At 57.3% G+C, this 17,884-nt stretch overlaps 4 protein-coding genes across 5 annotated transcripts; 2 read left to right on the forward strand and 2 right to left on the reverse strand.

Annotated features, from left to right (window-relative positions):
• Positions 1–20: 20 nt before the first annotated feature.
• KIF12 (kinesin family member 12) lies at positions 21–4,706 on the reverse strand. The gene is made up of 17 exons (XM_072937238.1): positions 4,272–4,706; positions 3,890–3,955; positions 3,684–3,762; positions 3,481–3,602; positions 3,254–3,329; positions 3,009–3,143; positions 2,788–2,923; positions 2,461–2,552; positions 2,099–2,234; positions 1,894–2,012; positions 1,679–1,783; positions 1,332–1,591; positions 973–1,156; positions 799–882; positions 585–721; positions 344–480; positions 21–214 (listed from the first exon to the last, which is right to left on the reverse strand). The coding sequence occupies exons 1-17, from the start codon at positions 4,586–4,588 to the stop codon at positions 150–152; spliced, it is 2,250 nt and encodes a 749-aa protein (XP_072793339.1). The 5' UTR covers positions 4,589–4,706; the 3' UTR covers positions 21–149.
• A 123-nt stretch (positions 4,707–4,829) lies between these two features.
• On the forward strand, positions 4,830–7,196 carry SEBOX (SEBOX homeobox). Of its 2 annotated transcripts, XR_012058676.1 has the most exons (3): positions 4,830–5,147; positions 5,245–6,810; positions 6,949–7,196. XR_012058676.1 is itself a non-coding variant. In XM_030288283.4 (2 exons), exons 1-2 carry the CDS (start codon positions 4,857–4,859, stop codon positions 5,491–5,493), a joined length of 540 nt encoding a protein of 179 aa, XP_030144143.4. In that variant the 5' UTR covers positions 4,830–4,856; the 3' UTR covers positions 5,494–7,196. The 2 variants fall into 2 exon arrangements, 1 of the variants encoding a protein (XP_030144143.4); XM_030288283.4 differs by having other exon boundaries at positions 5,245–7,196.
• VMA12 (vacuolar ATPase assembly factor VMA12) lies at positions 6,182–9,359 on the reverse strand. The gene is made up of 7 exons (XM_072916869.1): positions 9,275–9,359; positions 8,991–9,182; positions 8,462–8,535; positions 8,295–8,384; positions 7,062–7,098; positions 6,666–6,778; positions 6,182–6,582 (listed from the first exon to the last, which is right to left on the reverse strand). Exons 1-7 carry the CDS (start codon positions 9,357–9,359, stop codon positions 6,487–6,489), a joined length of 687 nt encoding a protein of 228 aa, XP_072772970.1. The 3' UTR covers positions 6,182–6,486.
• Positions 9,360–9,494: 135 nt separating this feature from the next.
• POLDIP2 (DNA polymerase delta interacting protein 2) lies at positions 9,495–17,041 on the forward strand. Its single transcript, NM_001245144.1, is given in 11 exon segments — positions 9,495–9,673; positions 9,986–10,067; positions 10,862–10,959; positions 11,704–11,800; positions 12,273–12,348; positions 12,868–12,975; positions 13,202–13,338; positions 14,287–14,313; positions 14,499–14,624; positions 15,025–15,104; positions 16,564–17,041. Coding segments are annotated over 11 exon segments (1,122 nt in total). The 5' UTR covers positions 9,495–9,497; the 3' UTR covers positions 16,679–17,041.
• Positions 17,042–17,884: the final 843 nt, after the last annotated feature.

The raw sequence follows: 17,884 nt of genomic DNA on the forward strand, positions 1-17,884 counted from the left end.
AGCTCTGTCTGTCCATCCATCCAACCGTCTGCGCCGTGGTTTGTGCAGTCCTTGCAGTCCAAGGTCCCATGTCCCTGAGGCTTTGTTTGTCCCCCTGGTCTGTGCCAGATCCCTGACGCTGGCCCCATCCATGCTGTGCCTGTGGCAGCTCAGATCTGCTCTGCCAGCCAGTCCAGTGCCTCTTCCCACTGGAGGAGAGGGACGGTGCCAGCAGCTGCCAGCGAGGAGCAGCAGGGTCAGGTCTCCATCTCCCCAGGATCAGTGCACAGCCCCCCACAGTGCACGTGGAGGGATGGGTGCCCATCTGAGGCCCTGCCTGGTCTCCCAGCACTGCCCTGCTCACCTCTGGGCTCTGGCAGCCCTGGCCAGGGCGGTGCTGAAGGGATGACCCTTCCCTCAGAGCTGGGGACGTGCTCAGGGCCTGGCAGCTCCCGGTGCAGCGCGTGCTGCTGAGACAAGCTCCTGCTCCTGCCACGACTCCTGCCATGAGGACACATGAACAAACCCTCACCTACTGTCCCACCATCCCCCGAAACTCCAGGGAACTCTTGAGCTGCAGCTGATGCCCAAGGAATGGCTCTCACCGCTTCCTCTGGTGCAGCTGGGGGTGCCCGTGGGGGTGATGGGAGCCAGGCACAGCCGTGTCCTCCTGTCCAGGGGGCAGAAGACCAGCATTCCCCTCAGGGGACACTGGCTGTGGCACGGTGGGCACTGGCAGCACCTGGGGGTGAGCAGAGTGGTCAAGGTGGCTGTACCACCCCTGTGCCATCCCCTCCCAAGAGACCCCTGGGGCTGTACCTGGAACATGGTGGCATCAGCTGGCCCAGGGCAGCATTGTGGGCACCCTGGGCAGCTGGGGTGGCTGGAGGCAGGAGGGAGCTTCTGGAAGAGAGGACGGCAGTGGGTGGGAGATCTGTGCACGCTCAGCCTGCCACGGGCAGGATGACTGCAGACCCCAGACCCCGCTCTCACCGGCAGCCGGGGGACAGAGCTGGGCGTGGTGTCGGGCCGCCGGTGCCTCACCGAGTGCCCGTGGGGGACGTGCAGGGTGTGGGCACTCCGGAGCAGGGACTGGCTGTCACAGGAGCTGCGCGTGGCTCTGCAGGATGGGCCAGCCGGGATGTCACCGCTGTGGTGTGGGCGCAGATGGGGCTGCCTGGGGAGCAGGGAGGAAGCCCAGCAGGGCATTGGCAGCCTCCAGAGAGCCCTGCCCAGCCCCACAGAGTCACTGAGAGAGGCTGCTTGGTGCAGGGTGTGCCCAGGCAGGGGCTCTGCCTGCCCTGTCAGCCTCTTGATCCCCTATTCAGGGGTCCCACACAAGTGTCCCATACCTCATCTGCTCGTTCTCCACCACAAAGTCCCGCAGGAGACCGTAGAGACTGGGCCAGGCTGGGGTTCCCTCTGGTGGGAGCTGCCCTGTGGGTCCATACCTGTCTCCAGAGCCCGCCCATGCTTTTGGAGGGTTCCCTGCGAGCTCCGTGCTCCTCACTGGCACTCTGGGCAGGCACAGCTGCTGCCGCAGGGAGAGGTTTTCCAGCTGCAAGGCGTGGATTTCTCGCTCCAAGGTTTGCAGCAGCTTCTCCCGGGACACCTGGGAGCAGTGGGTGGATAAAGGGGTGCGTCAGGGGGGTCCCAGCAGCGGGCAGAGGAGCTCAGAGGGGTTCTCTGTTTGTGATACCCTGTTGGCCAGGGGTCTGGTGGTGACCTTCCGGGCACGGCTGGCGTAGTGCAGCGTGCTCAGAGTCTCTGAGAGGCAGCGTGAGGACGGGGAGATGCAGGCAACCTGCCAACAAGGAAGAGATACAGGCAAACTGTCATCCAGAGGGTCACCATCCTTTTCCAGCCTTCTCCTCCAGGGCTGAGACCCTTGCCCAGCCCCCTCAATGGTTTTACCATCAGGGTGATGCCCGAGCCGCCCAGCGAGCGAGCCAGCAGCCGGGTGAGCTTGCTGTCCCGGTAGGGGATGTGTGTTCTCTTCCCTCGGGGTTTGGCCAGCAGGGAGATGCAGTGTCCTGCCGGAGGATGAGCCACAGAGGGTGTGACAAGGCTCTGGTGGGGGCCAGCAGGACACTCCCAGGGCGGGTTCCCCAGCTCTTACCCAGTGCCAGGAGGCTGCGGTTGATGCTGTTGGCCTCCACGGAGAGCTCCCCGCTGGAGCCGGTCTCCTTCACCCGCTCACTGCCTGCCAGGTCCACGAAGCACAGCGTGCCCTGCTTGCTGGGGCACGCTCTGGCCTGGAGAACCATATTGTGGAGTGATGCTTTGGCCCCCATCACCCTTTCCCCATGGCCCAGAGCACTGTCCCGACTCCTGGATCTCGGATAGGATTCCCAGCTGCTCGCTCCAGCCCCACCCATGTATCCTTGAGGAGAGCATGACCCCCCCACCGTGGGGGTGTCTGCAGCCCCACGCTGAGCCCGGAGCCCCCCAGCCCTGCCCAGGAGCAGGATGTGCGCTCACGGCTGGGCTGCGGACGTGGACGGTCAGCAGGGCGTGGCTGCGGCTCGAGTGCCTGTTGAGGGCATGTGCCGAGGTCCGGCGCCTCTGGGATCCTGCTGGGCGAGGAATTGATTGCATGACACCCCACATCCCTGCCCCAGCCCCAGAGCATCCACTGCCCAGCACCCCTGCCCGACCAGAGCTGGCCTGCAGGTGTACAGGGAGCTGCTCCTCTTGGCTGCCATCAGAGCACCACCAGCCCTGGCACGGTCTGCGGGGTCTGAATCCCCCCATACCGAGTCTAGCACCCCCTGAACGTGTCCCAGCCCCGTGCCTGTGGCTCAGCACCTTGCAGGAGCAGGCTGACAATGGCCTCCAGGCTCTCGAATTCCACACTGAGCTGGTTCTCCACGTAGAAGCCGCGGGTTTTGCTCCAGCGCAGGGGCAGGGCGCACGGTGGCCCCGGGCTCAGCAGGTCCCGGACCTGGCACATGGCAGGGGGAAGGCACCGGGGGAGCGGGGCACAGGGTGCCAGCAGGGCCCGAGTGGGCGGCTGGGCAGGCACTTACCTGTTCGTTGTAGATCTCCAGGTAGGAAGCGCTGAGAGCAAGGTCAGAGCCACGGCTCCGGCTCTGCTCCAGGAGGCAGGTGAAGGACCTCTGCATCAGCCCCAGCAGGGCCGGGGACGCCGGCTGGGTGTCGCTCTGCAAAGGTGCCAGGATGGTGAATGAACACATCGGGCACCGCCTGCACCGTGACCGGCTGGGAGGAGCTCATCCCACGGCCGGCATGGGTGAGATGGTCAGCGTTGTACCTGGGCGAGGGGTCCCATCAGGGTGTAGGTCTTCCCCGAGCCGGTCTGCCCGAAGGCAAAGACGGTGCAGGAGAAGCTGTGGAAGATGCTGAGCGCCGGGCAGGGCCGCAGGCGGTGGCACAGCGATGCCACCTCCTGACACAGCCCGGGCAGTGCAAACGCGCAGGAAAAGCCCGGCGTGGGGTGGATGGAGGGTTGGGGTCCGCGGGGGGCTCTCCGGGACTCACCCGTCCATGGCCAGCTCCACCAGCTGCCTCATCCCGCTGCCTTCGAACACAGCCTCCTGCGAGGCGCCGGCGTCGAACACGGCGCTGAAGCCAAAGGTGGCATCGTGCCTGGCCGCGCTTACCTGGCCGTGGGGACAGCGGTGGCTCAGGGGGTGTCGCAGCCCTCCCCAAGCTCGACACCCCAACGGGGAGGTGGCACTTACGTGCACGGAGCCGTCACCGAGGCTGTGCACAACTTGCTGGTCACCTCGCCGCGTCTCCGTGCAGGTCAGTGGCCGGACCCTAAGGGTGGGGTGTGGATGGGGACACAGAGGTGTCGCTGCATGGGGACCCTGGGGAGCCCCGCTGTGACCTCGCCCCAGGCAGCGAGGTTCCTGCCGCGTCCCTGAGCCCTTCAGTCTCTCCTTACCTTAGCACCACTCTCAGACGCGTCTCTTTGCCCTCCACGGGCCTCCCCTGCTCCTCTCCGGGACTCCTTTGGGGAAGAGAGGGCAGCAGGGTGGTGGGTGCCCCCCAGATGGGGGGTTGTGCCCGCGGGCACCCCGGAGGCTGGGGTGGAGGGACCCCCGGTCATGCTGTGCTCTCACCGTCCTCCCACCCCCACTGTGCCCTGAGGCAGGAGACAGAGCTCACTGTCCCCTCCACGTCGCCGCAGAAGGACGGTCCTGTCCCCCCGCAGCCTTTTTGGGATGCCACCCCCCGCTGCCTGTATCAGTCGGGCAGTCATCGCCCAAATCCTGCTGCTCTAGGATGGGGTGGCCTCTGTCTCCTCCGTCGCCGCGACAACTTACGGTCTCTCCCGGCCCCGTGGGAGCGTTCTGGGCCGGGAGTCCGGCTGGGGTTCCCCGCCGCGCTCCCCCTCGGGTTCCATGCGCCCCCCAACACCCGGTGCTCGGGGTGCTCGCAGCGCCCGGCCGGTCTCGGCGGGAGCCACCCTCAGCCGGCCCCGGCTGCCCCGCACAACCGGTACCACCGCTCCGGTTAAACATTGACCGGTGCCAGCCCTGCGGGAGAGCGGCGGTCGCACGGCGGGGGCCGAGCGGGGGAGGGCGGGGGGCCGGGAGGGAGCGCAAGGGGCGGGTGGCAGGGGGGTCCCGAGCCCCGGCATCCTCACGGGCCCCACCGTGCCCCGGCGGCGGCGAGGGGAGACCTGTACGAGCAGCTGGTGGGGATCCTGGTCCCCGGGGATGCTGGGGAGTCAGTCGGGGCTACCGGGACTCTGCCATTGGGGGCGCGGAGCTGGGACCGGCCCCGGGAGCCCTTGGGAAGGGTTCGGGGGGGACAGCACCGCCCGCTCGGGGCGGTCCCAGCCCGCCGGGGGGGATCCGGGGGGGATAAAAGCCGGGGCGGCGGCGGGCCCGGGGGAGCCGGGCAGGATGAGCGCGGCCCCGGGCACCTCCCGCGCTCCGCAGCCGCTGCTCCGCTTCCCCGACGGGGCGGGCGGGCCGGGCGGCGGGCGGGCGGCGGGGGTTGGTGGCGCCCCGGGGCCGTGCCCCTGTCCCTGTCCCTGTCCCTGCCCGGGGGGGCCGCGGAAGCGGCGGCGGACCACGTTCAGCCGGGGGCAGCTGTCGGAGCTGGAGCGAGCCTTCGCCGCCGTGCCCTACCCGGACATCGCCACCCGGGAGCGCCTGGCCGAGCTCACCCAGCTGCCCGAGGCCAAGATCCAGGTGAGCAGAGGCGGGACCCTCCCCTCCATCCCTTCCTCGCTCCCTCCCGGGGCACCCTCTCCTGTCGGTGTCTCACAGTTCCCCTCGCCCGTCCCAGGTCTGGTTCCAGAACCGCCGCGCCCGCAGGATCCGTAGCGCCAAGCCGGAGCCGCCACCGCTACCGCCGCTGCCGCCGCCCGGGGAGCGGGGTCCCCCCGCGGCACCTCCCGACGGCGGCATCCCGTGCCCGGCCCCTGCCCTGCCGCCGCCGCCATCCCACAGCCCCGCTCGGGGCCTCCCCACCTCGCTGGGCTCCATCTCCGACCTCATCTACAGCGCGGCCATCACCAACCTGGGCGAGCCATAGCCGTGGCAAGGACCCCTGACTTCTAGGGACCCTCCTGGTACCGCGGCCCCCCCGGATTAGCGCCACGATTTCATTAGGGTGCGGAATTACTGCCGGTCCCAAAGGCTCCGAGGATGTCATCCAATATCCTAAATGCCGGTGCGGCCACAGCAGGGGCAGCTCCCCATCAGCTCCCTAATACCGACTAATCTTTTGGAAAAAATACCTTAATCTGAGGCCGTATCCACAGATGATTGTGGCACGGCCGCCTCTAATCCACAGGCGCGTTCGCAGGTGCTGGCAGATCTCCCTGGATCAGATATTAAACCGTGTTTCCAGGGGGGCTTAGCTGCCATCAGAGCATTAATCACTGTGTCTGGCCCTGGCAGAGCGCCCACCCGGCAGGTGTCTGGTGTGGGTGTCCCCTCCCTGCTGTGGGTGCACTGAGCTGGCTCTGCTCTCTGTCTCATAGCACCTGAGAGACCCCTGGGCTCAGTGCTGAGGGGTGCTCCCTCCCTGCCTCCAGAATCTGGGCACCCTTTGGCAGGGGGTTGGGAGCACCGGGCATCCCTCACTGTGCAGGCACAGGAAGGTTTGGACAGGAGATGGAGCAGGATGCAGAGGGAGAGGGAAGATTCACATTCAGCCGTGTCTTAGACACCATAACAACGTTTCTCATACCAACAGAAACCTCCCAACACGCAGCAAGAAGGTTACAAACACATAGTGTTATTTATTCCCAGAATAAAAGGACAGGAATTTCCCAGAACAGGGATGGCAGGAGCTGATGCCCCTCTCCCTGCTGGGGTGGTTGGAGTCCACAGCCATTCCCTGTCCTGTCCTGCAGCTCTGGGACTTCCAACCCACGATTCATTTCAGGAGCGGGAAGCAAAGGATGAGCCTGAGGAGTGCAGGAGTCTTCGCACAGCAGGAACAGGTACAGATAAGATCTGTTCCAAATTAGCAGCTCCTGGGGAGGACAAAATCCTCCAGCACAAAGCTTGCAGTTCATGGTCACAGTTTCCCAAGGTCCCCTTCAAGGGTGCGCACCATCACGTACAGCTCGGCCAAGCCCACCACCGAGGCCACAATGACAGCTGACAGGACACGCTGGGGACACAAAAGAGAGAGAGGTGACCCTGGCTGTGTGGCCTGGCCAGCTCAGGGGGCTGCCAGGGGCTGGGCTCGCTCACCGCCGCTGTCTCTGCGAAGATGTACTGGCTGCCCAGGTAGGTGCAGGCAAAGGCGGCCACCACGGTGACGATGAAGTTGAAGATGGTGATGACAACGGCTTTCACGGAGCGAACTGGGGACAGGGGGTGAAGGAGATGATTTTAGGTAAGGCTGGAGACAAGGTGTAATCATGCACAGCTGCCTCAGCTGGGAGATGTAATCCTACAGGAGTCACACACTTGGTGCCTCCAGAAATGTTGGTAAGAATGACCAAGAGGCTCCTTTATTCAACGAACACTACAGTGCATGAAAACCTTCTGTGAGATATTCCGAGAGGGAAGGGCTGTCACCAGCTGGAGACGGAACAGTTCCCATGCCTGACCTGCCACATGTCAACAGGACAGGGAGCCACTCACCTTGCCTCCCCAATTCAGCCAATGGCCCGTTCATCTCCTGAAAGAAGGGATTGAAACAGCTTGTGATCACTTGTATTTTCATGTTAATAGTAATGTTATTACTGTGTATGCAGAATAAAAGCAATGCCAATGCCCTGTCCTGTCCCAAAGACTCTGAGGTTTTGGGTGAGTGGCTGTGGGGGAGCAGCAGTTTCACAGCACACAGGTTTCTTTGAGATTTTGCACAAGCTCTGCTAAAACCACCCTGGGTTATAGATCACAGCATGGTTAGGGGGACCTCAAAGACCATCCTGTTCTAGCCCCTGCCATGAGCAGGACACCTTTCACTAAACTAGGTCAAACCTTGGCAAAGAGAAAAGCAGATCATCCCAGGAGAGTTAATGTGTACCTGGATGCCAGGTACAGAATGGAAGGGCAGAATGGGATCCCAAGGAATGCCAGCAGGAAGGGATGCTGACTTCTCTGAACAGTCACCCTGCCAGAAAATCTGTTTTCTCAGGAAAGAATAAGTGCCCACATATGATCTTGTATTTTAAGCATTTACCTCGACATGAATGAGGCAATTTTAAAACTATGACAAAAATTTCACCAGCACAGATGCTCCCAGTCAAACATTTACAACATGTGCTCAGTCTCCCAGAACAGAACCTGAGATCTCTGGCACAGTGAGCAGTTCCCAAAACTCAGCATGTCGAATTCACCACCTTGTTAACCCTGTCCTGCCTCTGTCCCCAACAGCGCGTCTGTTGTTCCCAGTGTGTTTACAGTGTGCTCTCCTCCAGTGCCTGCCACATTCCCCCTGCACTGTTACAGTGCGCTCGGGCTATGCTTTTCCCCATTTCCTGGGACCCCTGTGACTCTGATCAGATTAGCCTGGTACCCTCCTTCCTGCCCTGATGGGGTTGGCAGAGAGCCAGAGAAGCCCTCCCTGTCCAGAGCCTAGATAAACCCTTGACCCTTCCTGTTTGCCCTCTTTCCACCTCTCTTTCCCCCCAGACCTCATGGAATAAAGAAGCTGGACAGCCACATCGGGGTGAGAGCCTCTTTTGAATCTTTGCCCATCTCCTGATCTTCCTCCCCTCAAGGCCCCATATCTCTGGGCTAGCCTAATAATTTAGGGGCTGAGAGAGGTAGAGCATCACAGCACTGCACTCACTCTAAGGGGGAAATCTCCTTTGCTCTCAGGAGTTTGAGGGATGAATCCTGGCAGCAGGCACTGCAGCAGCCCCTCACCTGGCCGGTGATGTTGCGGGTCATCCGCCGGTACTCCTCGTGTGCCAGCTTGGCCTTGATCCGCTCCAGCCGTGCCACCAGCTCGGGGTTCTGGGGGCGGCACAGACCCACCGTGAGCGCCGGGAGCCTCCGCCTCCTCCCGCGGCTCCCGGCCGGCCCTCACTTACCCGCGGCGGCACCGGCACCTCGGGCAGGTGGATCTCGCATCCTTCCAGCAGCTCGTGTAAGTGCAGCGCCGACCCTGCGGACACGGGGCGGTCACGGCGCGACCCCGGTGTGATCCCGGTGTGATCCCGGTGCGACCCCGGTGTGATCCCGGTGCGATCCCGGTGCGACCCCGGTGCGATCCCGGTGCGACCCCGGTGTGACCCCGGTGTGATCCCAGCGCGATCCCGGTGTGATCCCAGTGTGATCCCGGTGCGATCCCGGTGCGACCCCGGTGTGATCCCGGTGCGACCCCGGTGTGACCCCGGTGTGATCCCGGTGTGACCCCGGTGTGATCCCAGCGCGATCCCGGTGCGATCCCGGTGCGACCCCGGTGTGATCCCGGTGCGATCCCGGTGCGATCCCGGTGTGATCCCGGCGCGACGCCGGCGCGATCCCGGTGTGATCCCGGTGTGATCCCGGTGCGACCCCGGTGCGATCCCGGTGTGATCCCGGTGTGATCCCGGTGCGATCCCGGCGCAGCGGGCTTACCTGCCTCCCTCAGCGCGGCGTGACCCCGGTGTGATCCCGGTGCCACCCCGGTGTGATCCCGGCGCGATCCCGGTGTGATCCCGGTGTGATCCCGGTGCCACCCCGGTGTGATCCCGGCGCGACGCCGGCGCGATCCCGGTGCGACCCCGGTGCGATCCCGGTGTGATCCCGGCACAATCCCGGTGCAGCGGGCTTACCTGCCTCCCTGAGCGCGGCGTGCAGCCTCCGCAGCAGGCCGAACGGCACCAGCGCTCCTTTCTCCGCCAGCGCCGCCTCCAGCTCACCCCTCAGCCCGGCGGGCAGCGCCGCCAGCTCTCCGGCCCGCACCGCCCGCCGCAGCCGCGGCCCGGCCCGCACCGACGACGCCATGTTGTGCCCGGGCGGCGTTGCCGGGGCGACCGGGAGGGGCGGGAGGGGAAGCGCAGGGACGCGGGGCGGAGCGCGGCGGAGCGGGCGGAGCGGGCGGAGCGGCGGCGGCGCGGGGCACTGTGGGCCGCGGGCGGTGGGATGTCGGGCGGCGCGGCGCGGCGGTACGTGGCGGCGGCGCTGGGCCGGGCCCGGGCCCGCGGGCCGCCCCCGCTCTGGGAGCCGCCCCCCGCCCGCCATCTGCGGGCTCTGGGCACCGGCGGAGCGGCGGCGGTGTCGCCGTTGTTGCTGCCGCCCAGGCGGCACCTCTCGTCGCGGTGAGGCCTGTGAGGGGTTGGGTGAGGGCAGGGGGGTGTTTGGGAGGGGGTGAGTGGGTTTGGGTCTGTTGTGGCGCTGGGGGGATGTCAGGGTGCAGGCGTGGGAGAGGGGGGATTTGGCTAAAGGAGCAACTGCGTGAGGGTGTCCAGGGCAGTGGGGAGAGGTGAAAGGTGGAGGGCAGGGGAAGGAATGGGCTGTACAGTGCATAGAGGGGCTCTTGTGGGGTACACACAAGGTGGGCAGCGGTGTTCCCCTGCGCTGGCGGCTGCTTCAGCCCCTGCAAACCCTCCAAGCTGCCTCTCTGCTCCCAGGAACCGTCCCGAGGGAAAAGTGCTGGAGACCGTGGGGGTGTTTGAGGCCCCGAAGCAGCACGGGAAATACGAGACAGGCCAGGTAAGGGGTTTGGGGGAAACACGAGACAGGCCAGGTAAGGGGTTTGGGGGGAAATACAAGACAGGCCAGGTAAGGGGTTCTGGGGGAAATACGAGACAGGCCAGGTAAGGGGTTTGGGGGGAAATATGAGACAGGCCAGGTAAGGGGTTTGGGGGGAAACACGAGACAGGCCAGGTAAGGGGTTCTGGGGGAAATATGAGACAGGCCACAGGTAAGGGGTTCTGGAGGGGCACAGCTGATCCTGCAGCCTCGTGCAGCAGGGATTGGGCAGCCGAGGGATTTTTGCTGTAAGGAGAAGTTAGCAGCAGAAGGCCAGGAGTTTCACAGCTTAGTGCTCCTTGTCTGTGCTGTGTCTGCAGTTTGTCAGTCATCTGACAATAGCAGCTTGATAAAAATCAGCAGCACAACACAACTGTTGTACAGTGGCATTTGCTCCACTGTCTTACTTTGGGGTTTTCTCCCTCAAGGATCCAAAGAGATAATCAGTGACTTTGAGAAATAAGAGGTAAACTTGTAATTTGTGTCCTTAAGACTCTCAGATCTGTTTGTCAGCAGTCTCTCCTTTCTGTTCTGTTACTGCATTGCTGGTTTAATCCTTCCCTTTTATGGGATAGAGATGACATGGATTTCTTCTCCCATCCCAAACTGTTTCCCTCTTTCTGCTCTGGGTCATCACAGTGATGATTCTCCCTGTATCCCCATCCCACATATTAAACCTTTCGTGAATGTTTGTAGTTTTACCTCAGATAACAGATTTAAAAAATAATTCAGATGCAATTATTTGTTCCTTCCAGCTCTTCCTTCACAGTGTGTTTGGCTATCGAGGAATAGTCCTGTTTCCCTGGCAAGCCCGGCTTTATGATCGGGATGTGGCTTCTCCTGTCACAGAAAAGTAAGGATTTGAGGATTTGGTCTGTTAGATTTACATTTTGTAGTGAGTTTCCTATTTGGGGTAAACAAGTGTTTTTAAGGAGGGGCAATGGCATGGGTCTGTTTGCATGAGTGCAAACTATGAGAGGTCATTAAAGAGGAGATACTTCATTATTGAATATTAATTGGAGACATGATGGAAGTATGAAAGATGAAAGTGTGTGTGTGGAGGAAATAAAAATCAATTTAAAAATGATGCTAATGACATTTTGTATTATACAAAAAGACTCTTTTTGAGTTAGCTCCAGGCTCCCGTGTTACCATTTGGAGGCTGCTGGGTTGGATTTGTCAGCTTCCTCCTCAACTTCAGCCCTCTAAGCCAAGTTCATCCTTCTTGACTTGCTATTCAGTCCTCTCCCCTCTTGCATCTGTGTTTCCCCTGGCCTGTGATGAGTTGTGCTGAGAAAGAGTGAGGATCAGAGAGAAAATCAGAGGGCAGTAGGAATATCTGCCCCAGAGAGGAGCCTACACTGAGCAGGAACAACCTCTGAGCTGTTGTCCCTGTGTCAAACACCACTGATGGTCATCTCAGCTCATCTGTCATTGTGTGGGTGGCTCGTGGGGCTCTGGTTTGGGTGCAACCAGATGATTACAGGCTGCAAAATGTGGCTTAAAAAAAAAAAGATTGTTTATAAATGCTTGGTCCTGGTAACAAGAATTTGCTGCCATCCTGAGCTTGAGCTCAGAGCTTTGCTTTTCTCTTTAGGAGCGAGAATGTGGCAGGCCATGGTTCCAAAGAGGTCAAGGGTAAAACACACACTTACTACCAGGTGTTAATAGATGCCCGGGATTGTCCACATATAGTAAGTAATGAGTAATCTTGGCATTGAAACTTGAGTATCTTCTCCTACACGAGTGGTTCAAAGGGACGGGCACTGAAGGAAAATTGCTTTGGTGGCTAACTGGAATGGTTCGGATTTTTGGATCAGTTTGTTCTTCAAGGCATGTTTTCCCTGAGAGAAATCATCTGGAGTGTCATACGACTGTTTTCTGGATCGTGTTTCCCCTTTCCAACCTCCTTTCCTCTTCCTGGTTCTCTTCCCACACTGTTGCACACAGGTCATTAGGAATGTGGGCTGCAGCACTGAAAATGCTTCTCACTTGTTTGAGTGGGGAGTTAGCCCAGAGGAATTAAATGGAGAGAAGTTCTGAGGTGAAGTAGTTAAATGAAATAAACATTACGTGCTTTATAAACCACACTGATGAGCTGAAATATGACTGGAAGCTGTCCTGCAGCAGTGCACACAGAAAGACATAAACCTCCCTGTTTCTCAGTCCCAGAGATCACAGACAGAGGCAGTGACGTTCCTGGCAAATCATGATGACAGCAGAGCCCTCTATGCCATCCCAGGTGAGTGAAATCCTCCTGCAGCCTCTGCTTGGTATGAGGTGAGGTGGAAAAGGTATCAGTGGTCAACCCCTAAAGCAGCAATTCCTACAGGACATTCTGTAGTGGATCTGTCCATAGCTTTGGGTCCTCTGTGATCAGACACAGCCTCGTTTGATTTGAGCTCTTGAGACATAGATCCCGTACCAAGTTGTATATGGGCTGTTCTACTTTGTCGTCAGGACAGCTGGATTTATTCCTGTCCTGGGCATTTCCTGCCCAGAGTGCTTTTGGGGCAGTGCAGGCAGTTTGCAGGGCAGTGTGTGTTTATCAGAGGAGTCACTCCATGGAAAATCTCACAGGAGAGCACTGCCAAGAGTTATTCCTGGCACATCTCCTCCATTCTTCATTGCAGTAGTGATACTAGCTTTGACTTCTGCTGCCTAAGTCCTTTTGTCTCACTAGTATGATCAATTTTTCTGCCAGACTTCTGAGCTGCTCTCTGCTGGGGAAGTACCATAGCTTTTGGGGTTTCTTTTTCAGGTTTAGACTATGTAAGCCATGAAGACATCCTTCCCTACAGCTCCACTGATCAAGTGCCCATCCAGCATGAGCTCTTTGAGAGGTTCCTCATGTACGACCAAACAAAAGGTAAATTCTGTCTTCACAGGGAATTCTTCAGAGCCAGATGCTTGCAGTGCTCTATAAAAAATACCCAAACCCCATCATCTTGGATATGGTATAAAAATCATGTCTAGCTTGGGGTTTGTTACAGTCAAGCTACCTTTGAATATTATTTTTAACCACGTGAAAGGAATTGTGTTGAGGGGAGAGCACTCCAGCTACAGTGTTGCCTCTCACCTTTCCCTCCCCACAGTCCCACCTTTTGTAGCAAGGGACACTCTGTGTGCGTGGCAGGAGAAGAACCACCCCTGGCTGGAGCTCTCGGATGTGCACCGAGAAACCACAGAGAACATCCGTGTCACTGTTATCCCCTTCTACATGGGCATGAGGGTAAGTGTCTGCTGCTCTGGTAATTCTGCCATTTGTTTCACTGGCTTGTTTTTGTAAGACTGGTTTGCTGCCTGAAGGTACCTTCTGCTTACTGGAGAAGTGACATTTAACCACAGTTGCCATTTTGTTCTCATGGGTATAAACATGAAACTATTTTGTCATGTATTTGTGGAGAACAGCTCCTGCATATTGGCTTTTGCTGCTTATCAGTAGGATGAGAAATAGCCCGTAATGTTCTGCACAACAATGCTAGCAAGATATTTGGGAAGACTTTGGAATTGGTCCTGTTACTGCCAGTGAGGTGACACTGGGGCCATCTGCTCTGTAACAACAGACACGTCTGCTTATCCTTCCCAGTGATGGGCTGTGGTTCCCTGCCCGTTTCCTGCCTCTAGTTTGGCTAAAGCCTTCTGAATTTAGCTGATAACCATGTGCTCTTTGTAGCACAGAACTTCATGTGGACCATCCAAAATAATGTGGCTCCAACAGACTCCTTCCTGAGTGGGAGAGCTGGGAATTCCCTCAGCAGTTTGTGATTTCTGAGCACGGCTCTTTGGGAGCCTGAGCTGTGGCAGGTGCACGTTTTGGTGTGGATTTCCAACTTTTGTGGAGTGCAGATGATGTTTGTCAGAAAAACAGGTGCCTGAAGGCAAGGAAAGGGGTGTTTCTAGATCTGTAGAAAGAGTGTAATTAACATGAAGATGAACCCTGGGGGTTGTCATGAGATCCTTGCAAATCTCCCAGCTCATGATTTCAGTAGAGCAGAGCCAGTGCCAGGCTCTGCTGATGGAAGGCCTCAGAGAGCAGCTGTCTGTGCTCATGTGAATTGCCTGCGTCACCCTGGCACAGAGTGAGAGCCCCTGTGCTGGTGCTGCGGTGACAGCTGAAGAGGTTTTTGGCACCATGTGTCCAAGGGCAGCTGCTAAAGTCTTTTGTTTCTCTTGACAGGAAGCCCAGAATTCCCATGTCTACTGGGTAAGTGCCTTTTGTATCACGGAGCAGCTAAAGGGAAGGAGTTAATTTGCTGTGGCATCACTGCAGTGTGATAAGCTCTGAGGGAGAGTAGCCTATGCCTGGCAACTGTTTCCCAGTGCCAGGTGTAGGTTATCAACTGGTTGCAGCTGATTTCAGCTCTTGATGAGAGTCTTTCTTCTGCCCAGTGGCGCTACTGTATCCGCCTGGAGAACCTGGACAGTGAGGTGGTGCAGCTCCGAGAACGGCACTGGAGGATATTCAGCTTGTCTGGCACCTTGGAAACGGTCCGGGGCCGTGGGGTTGTGGGAAGGGTAGGTACCAAACAGCCTTTTTTTTTTTTTTGGGAAACATGGCCCTTTGCTGGAGTTCTCTCACTTGGTTGTGTGGATTTGCCAGTAAATTGCTTAGTGGGCACTTGAAATAGATGAAGTGGGAAGCTGGCAGTGAAAATAGTCACGTGAGCTTTTCATCTGTTGTTTGTCTGTGTGAACTGAAACTTCACACTGAGTATTAGAGTATGACTGGTGGTTGGAAAAGTTGAATAATAATGGGATCCTGGTGCTACTCAGTGGACAAATTGTTTGCTGTGTAATTGGCAGAAGTGCTAGGGTGTAGGTCCCTGTTTGTTTTTTTTCTCATGCTATATAAATTTCCTGTTAATGCCTCTCTGTGGTAGAATTGCTGATGCCCAGTGGTCTTTTGTCTTCTCAGGAGCCAGTTTTGTCCAAAGAACAGCCAGCATTTCAGTACAGCAGCCACGTCTCCCTGCAGGCATCCAGTGGTCACATGTGGTAAGAAGCCCTTATTGCTGCAGCAGTGTTTTGGGTGTAGGACCCCCCAGCAGTAAGCTGGGTGCGGTTTGCAGCCTGGGGTTGTGGCTGAGAGCTGGGGGGAAGTGGACTGGACAGGGCATAGCTGGTAGCTAAAATTTTATGAGCTTCTCTCTAGCTGTATCCTAGTTAGTGATCAGATGATCTTTTGGTTCTCTGCACCAGGAGGGGTTCCAGGACAGTTTATCCTCCTGCTGTGGTAGACTGGATTTAAAGACATTAAGCAGTTATTCCTTTTGTCCTTGGTCAAGGAGCCAAGGCCTTGTGCTGGTGATTCCCTCAGCAGCAGGGATGTGTACTCTGGTGTCTCCTTTCTTGAGAGAGGATTGGGCTTTAACTCCATCTCTGTGCACGTCTGTGTCAGGAATTGGTCATGCAGGGGTTTTCCTAGTTTAGACCAGGTAAGGACTCCAGTCTAACTGGTGTTTAAGTTTCTTCTTCTGTAAGTGCAGGGAGGGAAGTGCCCAGCTGAGTTGTTCTTTTCCTGTGCCTTGGGATTAAAGCAGCTTCCCTTTATTTGCCTTTTGGCTGAGTTAGCACATTTGTGTCACCTCTGTGTGGACAAAGATTGCACAGCAAACTCTTGCCTTCTGTGTGACAGGTCCTTCTGCATTTTTTTAAAGGAAATCTTCAAAGTTAAGTTGCCTTTGAGTTGGGAAAAGCAGGAGAGCAGCTCTTTGCATATAGGGTGTACCTTGTTTGCCATGTGAAGTGTTTTAAATTGCCTGAATGGATGCCCTGGGGAATAAAACCAGATGGTCTAGTAATTTTTATCTCTCTGCGTACATCCTGAAGAGACAAAGGTTCTGCAACTCAGAAGCTGCTCAGCTTGACTTGTGGTGTTCAGTTGTGTCCTCTCTTCCCTGAGAACCTGTCAATTTATCTCCACAACCCTCTTGCCCACGTTGTGTTCTGTACTTCAGAGCAGTAAACAAATGGTTGTACCAGGACAGGCAGGTTCAGTTCTGAAATGCAAAGCTGAAGCTCTTCCAAATTACATCTGTGATGGGATTTCTTAATGTCATAGACAACCTGTGGAGCTCCTGCCAAGAAACACAAATCTGAATTTACGTGTAACCAGTCTGTAAAAATAGCTCAGATAGCTCTGTCTCCTGGGGAGTGGGAGTTGGGTAAACACCACTGCAGGTGCATGGAGGATGCTTGGCTCCTGTGGGCTGCAATCATCACAGCTTTGTGCAGGAAATGTGTTAGGGATGTGCTGTAAAACTGCCCAGGAATCCTCCATAAATGAGTTATCTTGGCAGCACATGTTTGCAGCTGAGCCCATGTCCTTGCTGCTGGACAAGCCTTGTAGATGGATCCCCAGGATGTGGAAGAGCTCAGGTCTTTCCTTTTTGCTGATGCTTCCTAGGTGTGTTTGTCCCTGGCCTCAGTGTGACCTCTGCCATTATTTTTGCAGGGGCACTTTTCGATTTGAGAGGCCTGATGGCTCCCACTTTGATGTCCGAATCCCACCCTTTTCCCTGGAAAGCAACAAAGATGAGAAGACCCCTCCCTCTGGCCTTCACTGGTAGATCAGAGTGCCCAGAGCCACGGAGGCCTGTGTGTGTTGTAGACCTTTGCCTCCCCTTTATGCTGCAGCCAAGAACACGGAGCTTTTAAACATTGTAAACCATTTTTGTTGTAACTGTTTTCTGCCGGGGAGGATTTTTTTTGGAACTTTACTACTGGCCCTTCTCTCAGGCTGCTTGTAAAACATAAGCTGTGTTCCAGGTAACCCTTCCCTCTGTGGCACCTGCTGGGTTTTTGGGGCTGGGGGATGTAGATCTATGCTGCTGCAGAAGACTGGCCCCTCTCAGCAGGCCTGGACCCTTTCCAATGTGTTGTGACTTCTCTGCAATGTGAGGTTTCTCTAATAAACTGGCCCTTCCAGTTGCAACCAGTCTTCCTTCCTAAGCCAAGGCCGTGGCTTTGCATCCAGCCTGTCCCAGCTTGTGTGGAGTCAGCCCAGAGTTCTCTCTGCTTCAGAAGCAGCTGCTCCTCCTGTAGGGAACAGGAACGTGAGCTCAGCTTTCCTGCAGTGCAGCTGCTTTTTGGGATTCAGATAGAGTTGGAGCAGCCTGTGAGCTCCACTCATGGCACAGCTTGTCTGGGTTTGTGCTCTGATACAAAGCCTGTTCTTTTTGGTGCAGAGGGGACAAGGTGGGTGATGTATGGTGCTGTCACAGTGTCCTGTGTGTGCAGAGCACCAGGCTCTGTGTTGTGATGGTACAGGAGAGCTGAGGGGAGCCCTCTCCCAGCCAGGGCTTTGCTTTGCTGCAGGGATTTGCATCTCAGCTGCTGGAGGTTATTCCCTGCTCACACTGACTGCAGCGATATTTCCTTGGTAGCTACTGCTTTAACAGGGATGCTTGTTTTCACCTGGAATGCTGTGAGGCAGTGCTTGGCTTTCTGTTCCTGCTTGCTCTGCTTGGCAGGTTGTGATTTTTTGGTGGCATGTGTCTGGAGGGCCCTGCAGGACTGTGCAGCTCAGTGAAATCCCTGTAAGATGACAAAGTATGGATGTGTGGAAAAACCCGAGCAGCTCTGAGGATTGCAAAGCTCATCAGCCCCCATGGTGTGGAACCCTTCTGGCTTCCTCTGGGTTTCCAGACTTCTGCATGACTGGAAGGCAGAAGTGCTTGACTTTGTGATAGAAAGAGGAGTTTCCAGCCTTCCTCCTTTCCCTACTCTTGCTTAAATGACAAGGTATAACTAACTCACGGGATGTTTTCTTTGAT

This window comes from Taeniopygia guttata, chromosome 19, assembly GCF_048771995.1.
Source record: "Taeniopygia guttata chromosome 19, bTaeGut7.mat, whole genome shotgun sequence".
Taxonomy (NCBI): domain Eukaryota; kingdom Metazoa; phylum Chordata; class Aves; order Passeriformes; family Estrildidae; genus Taeniopygia; species Taeniopygia guttata.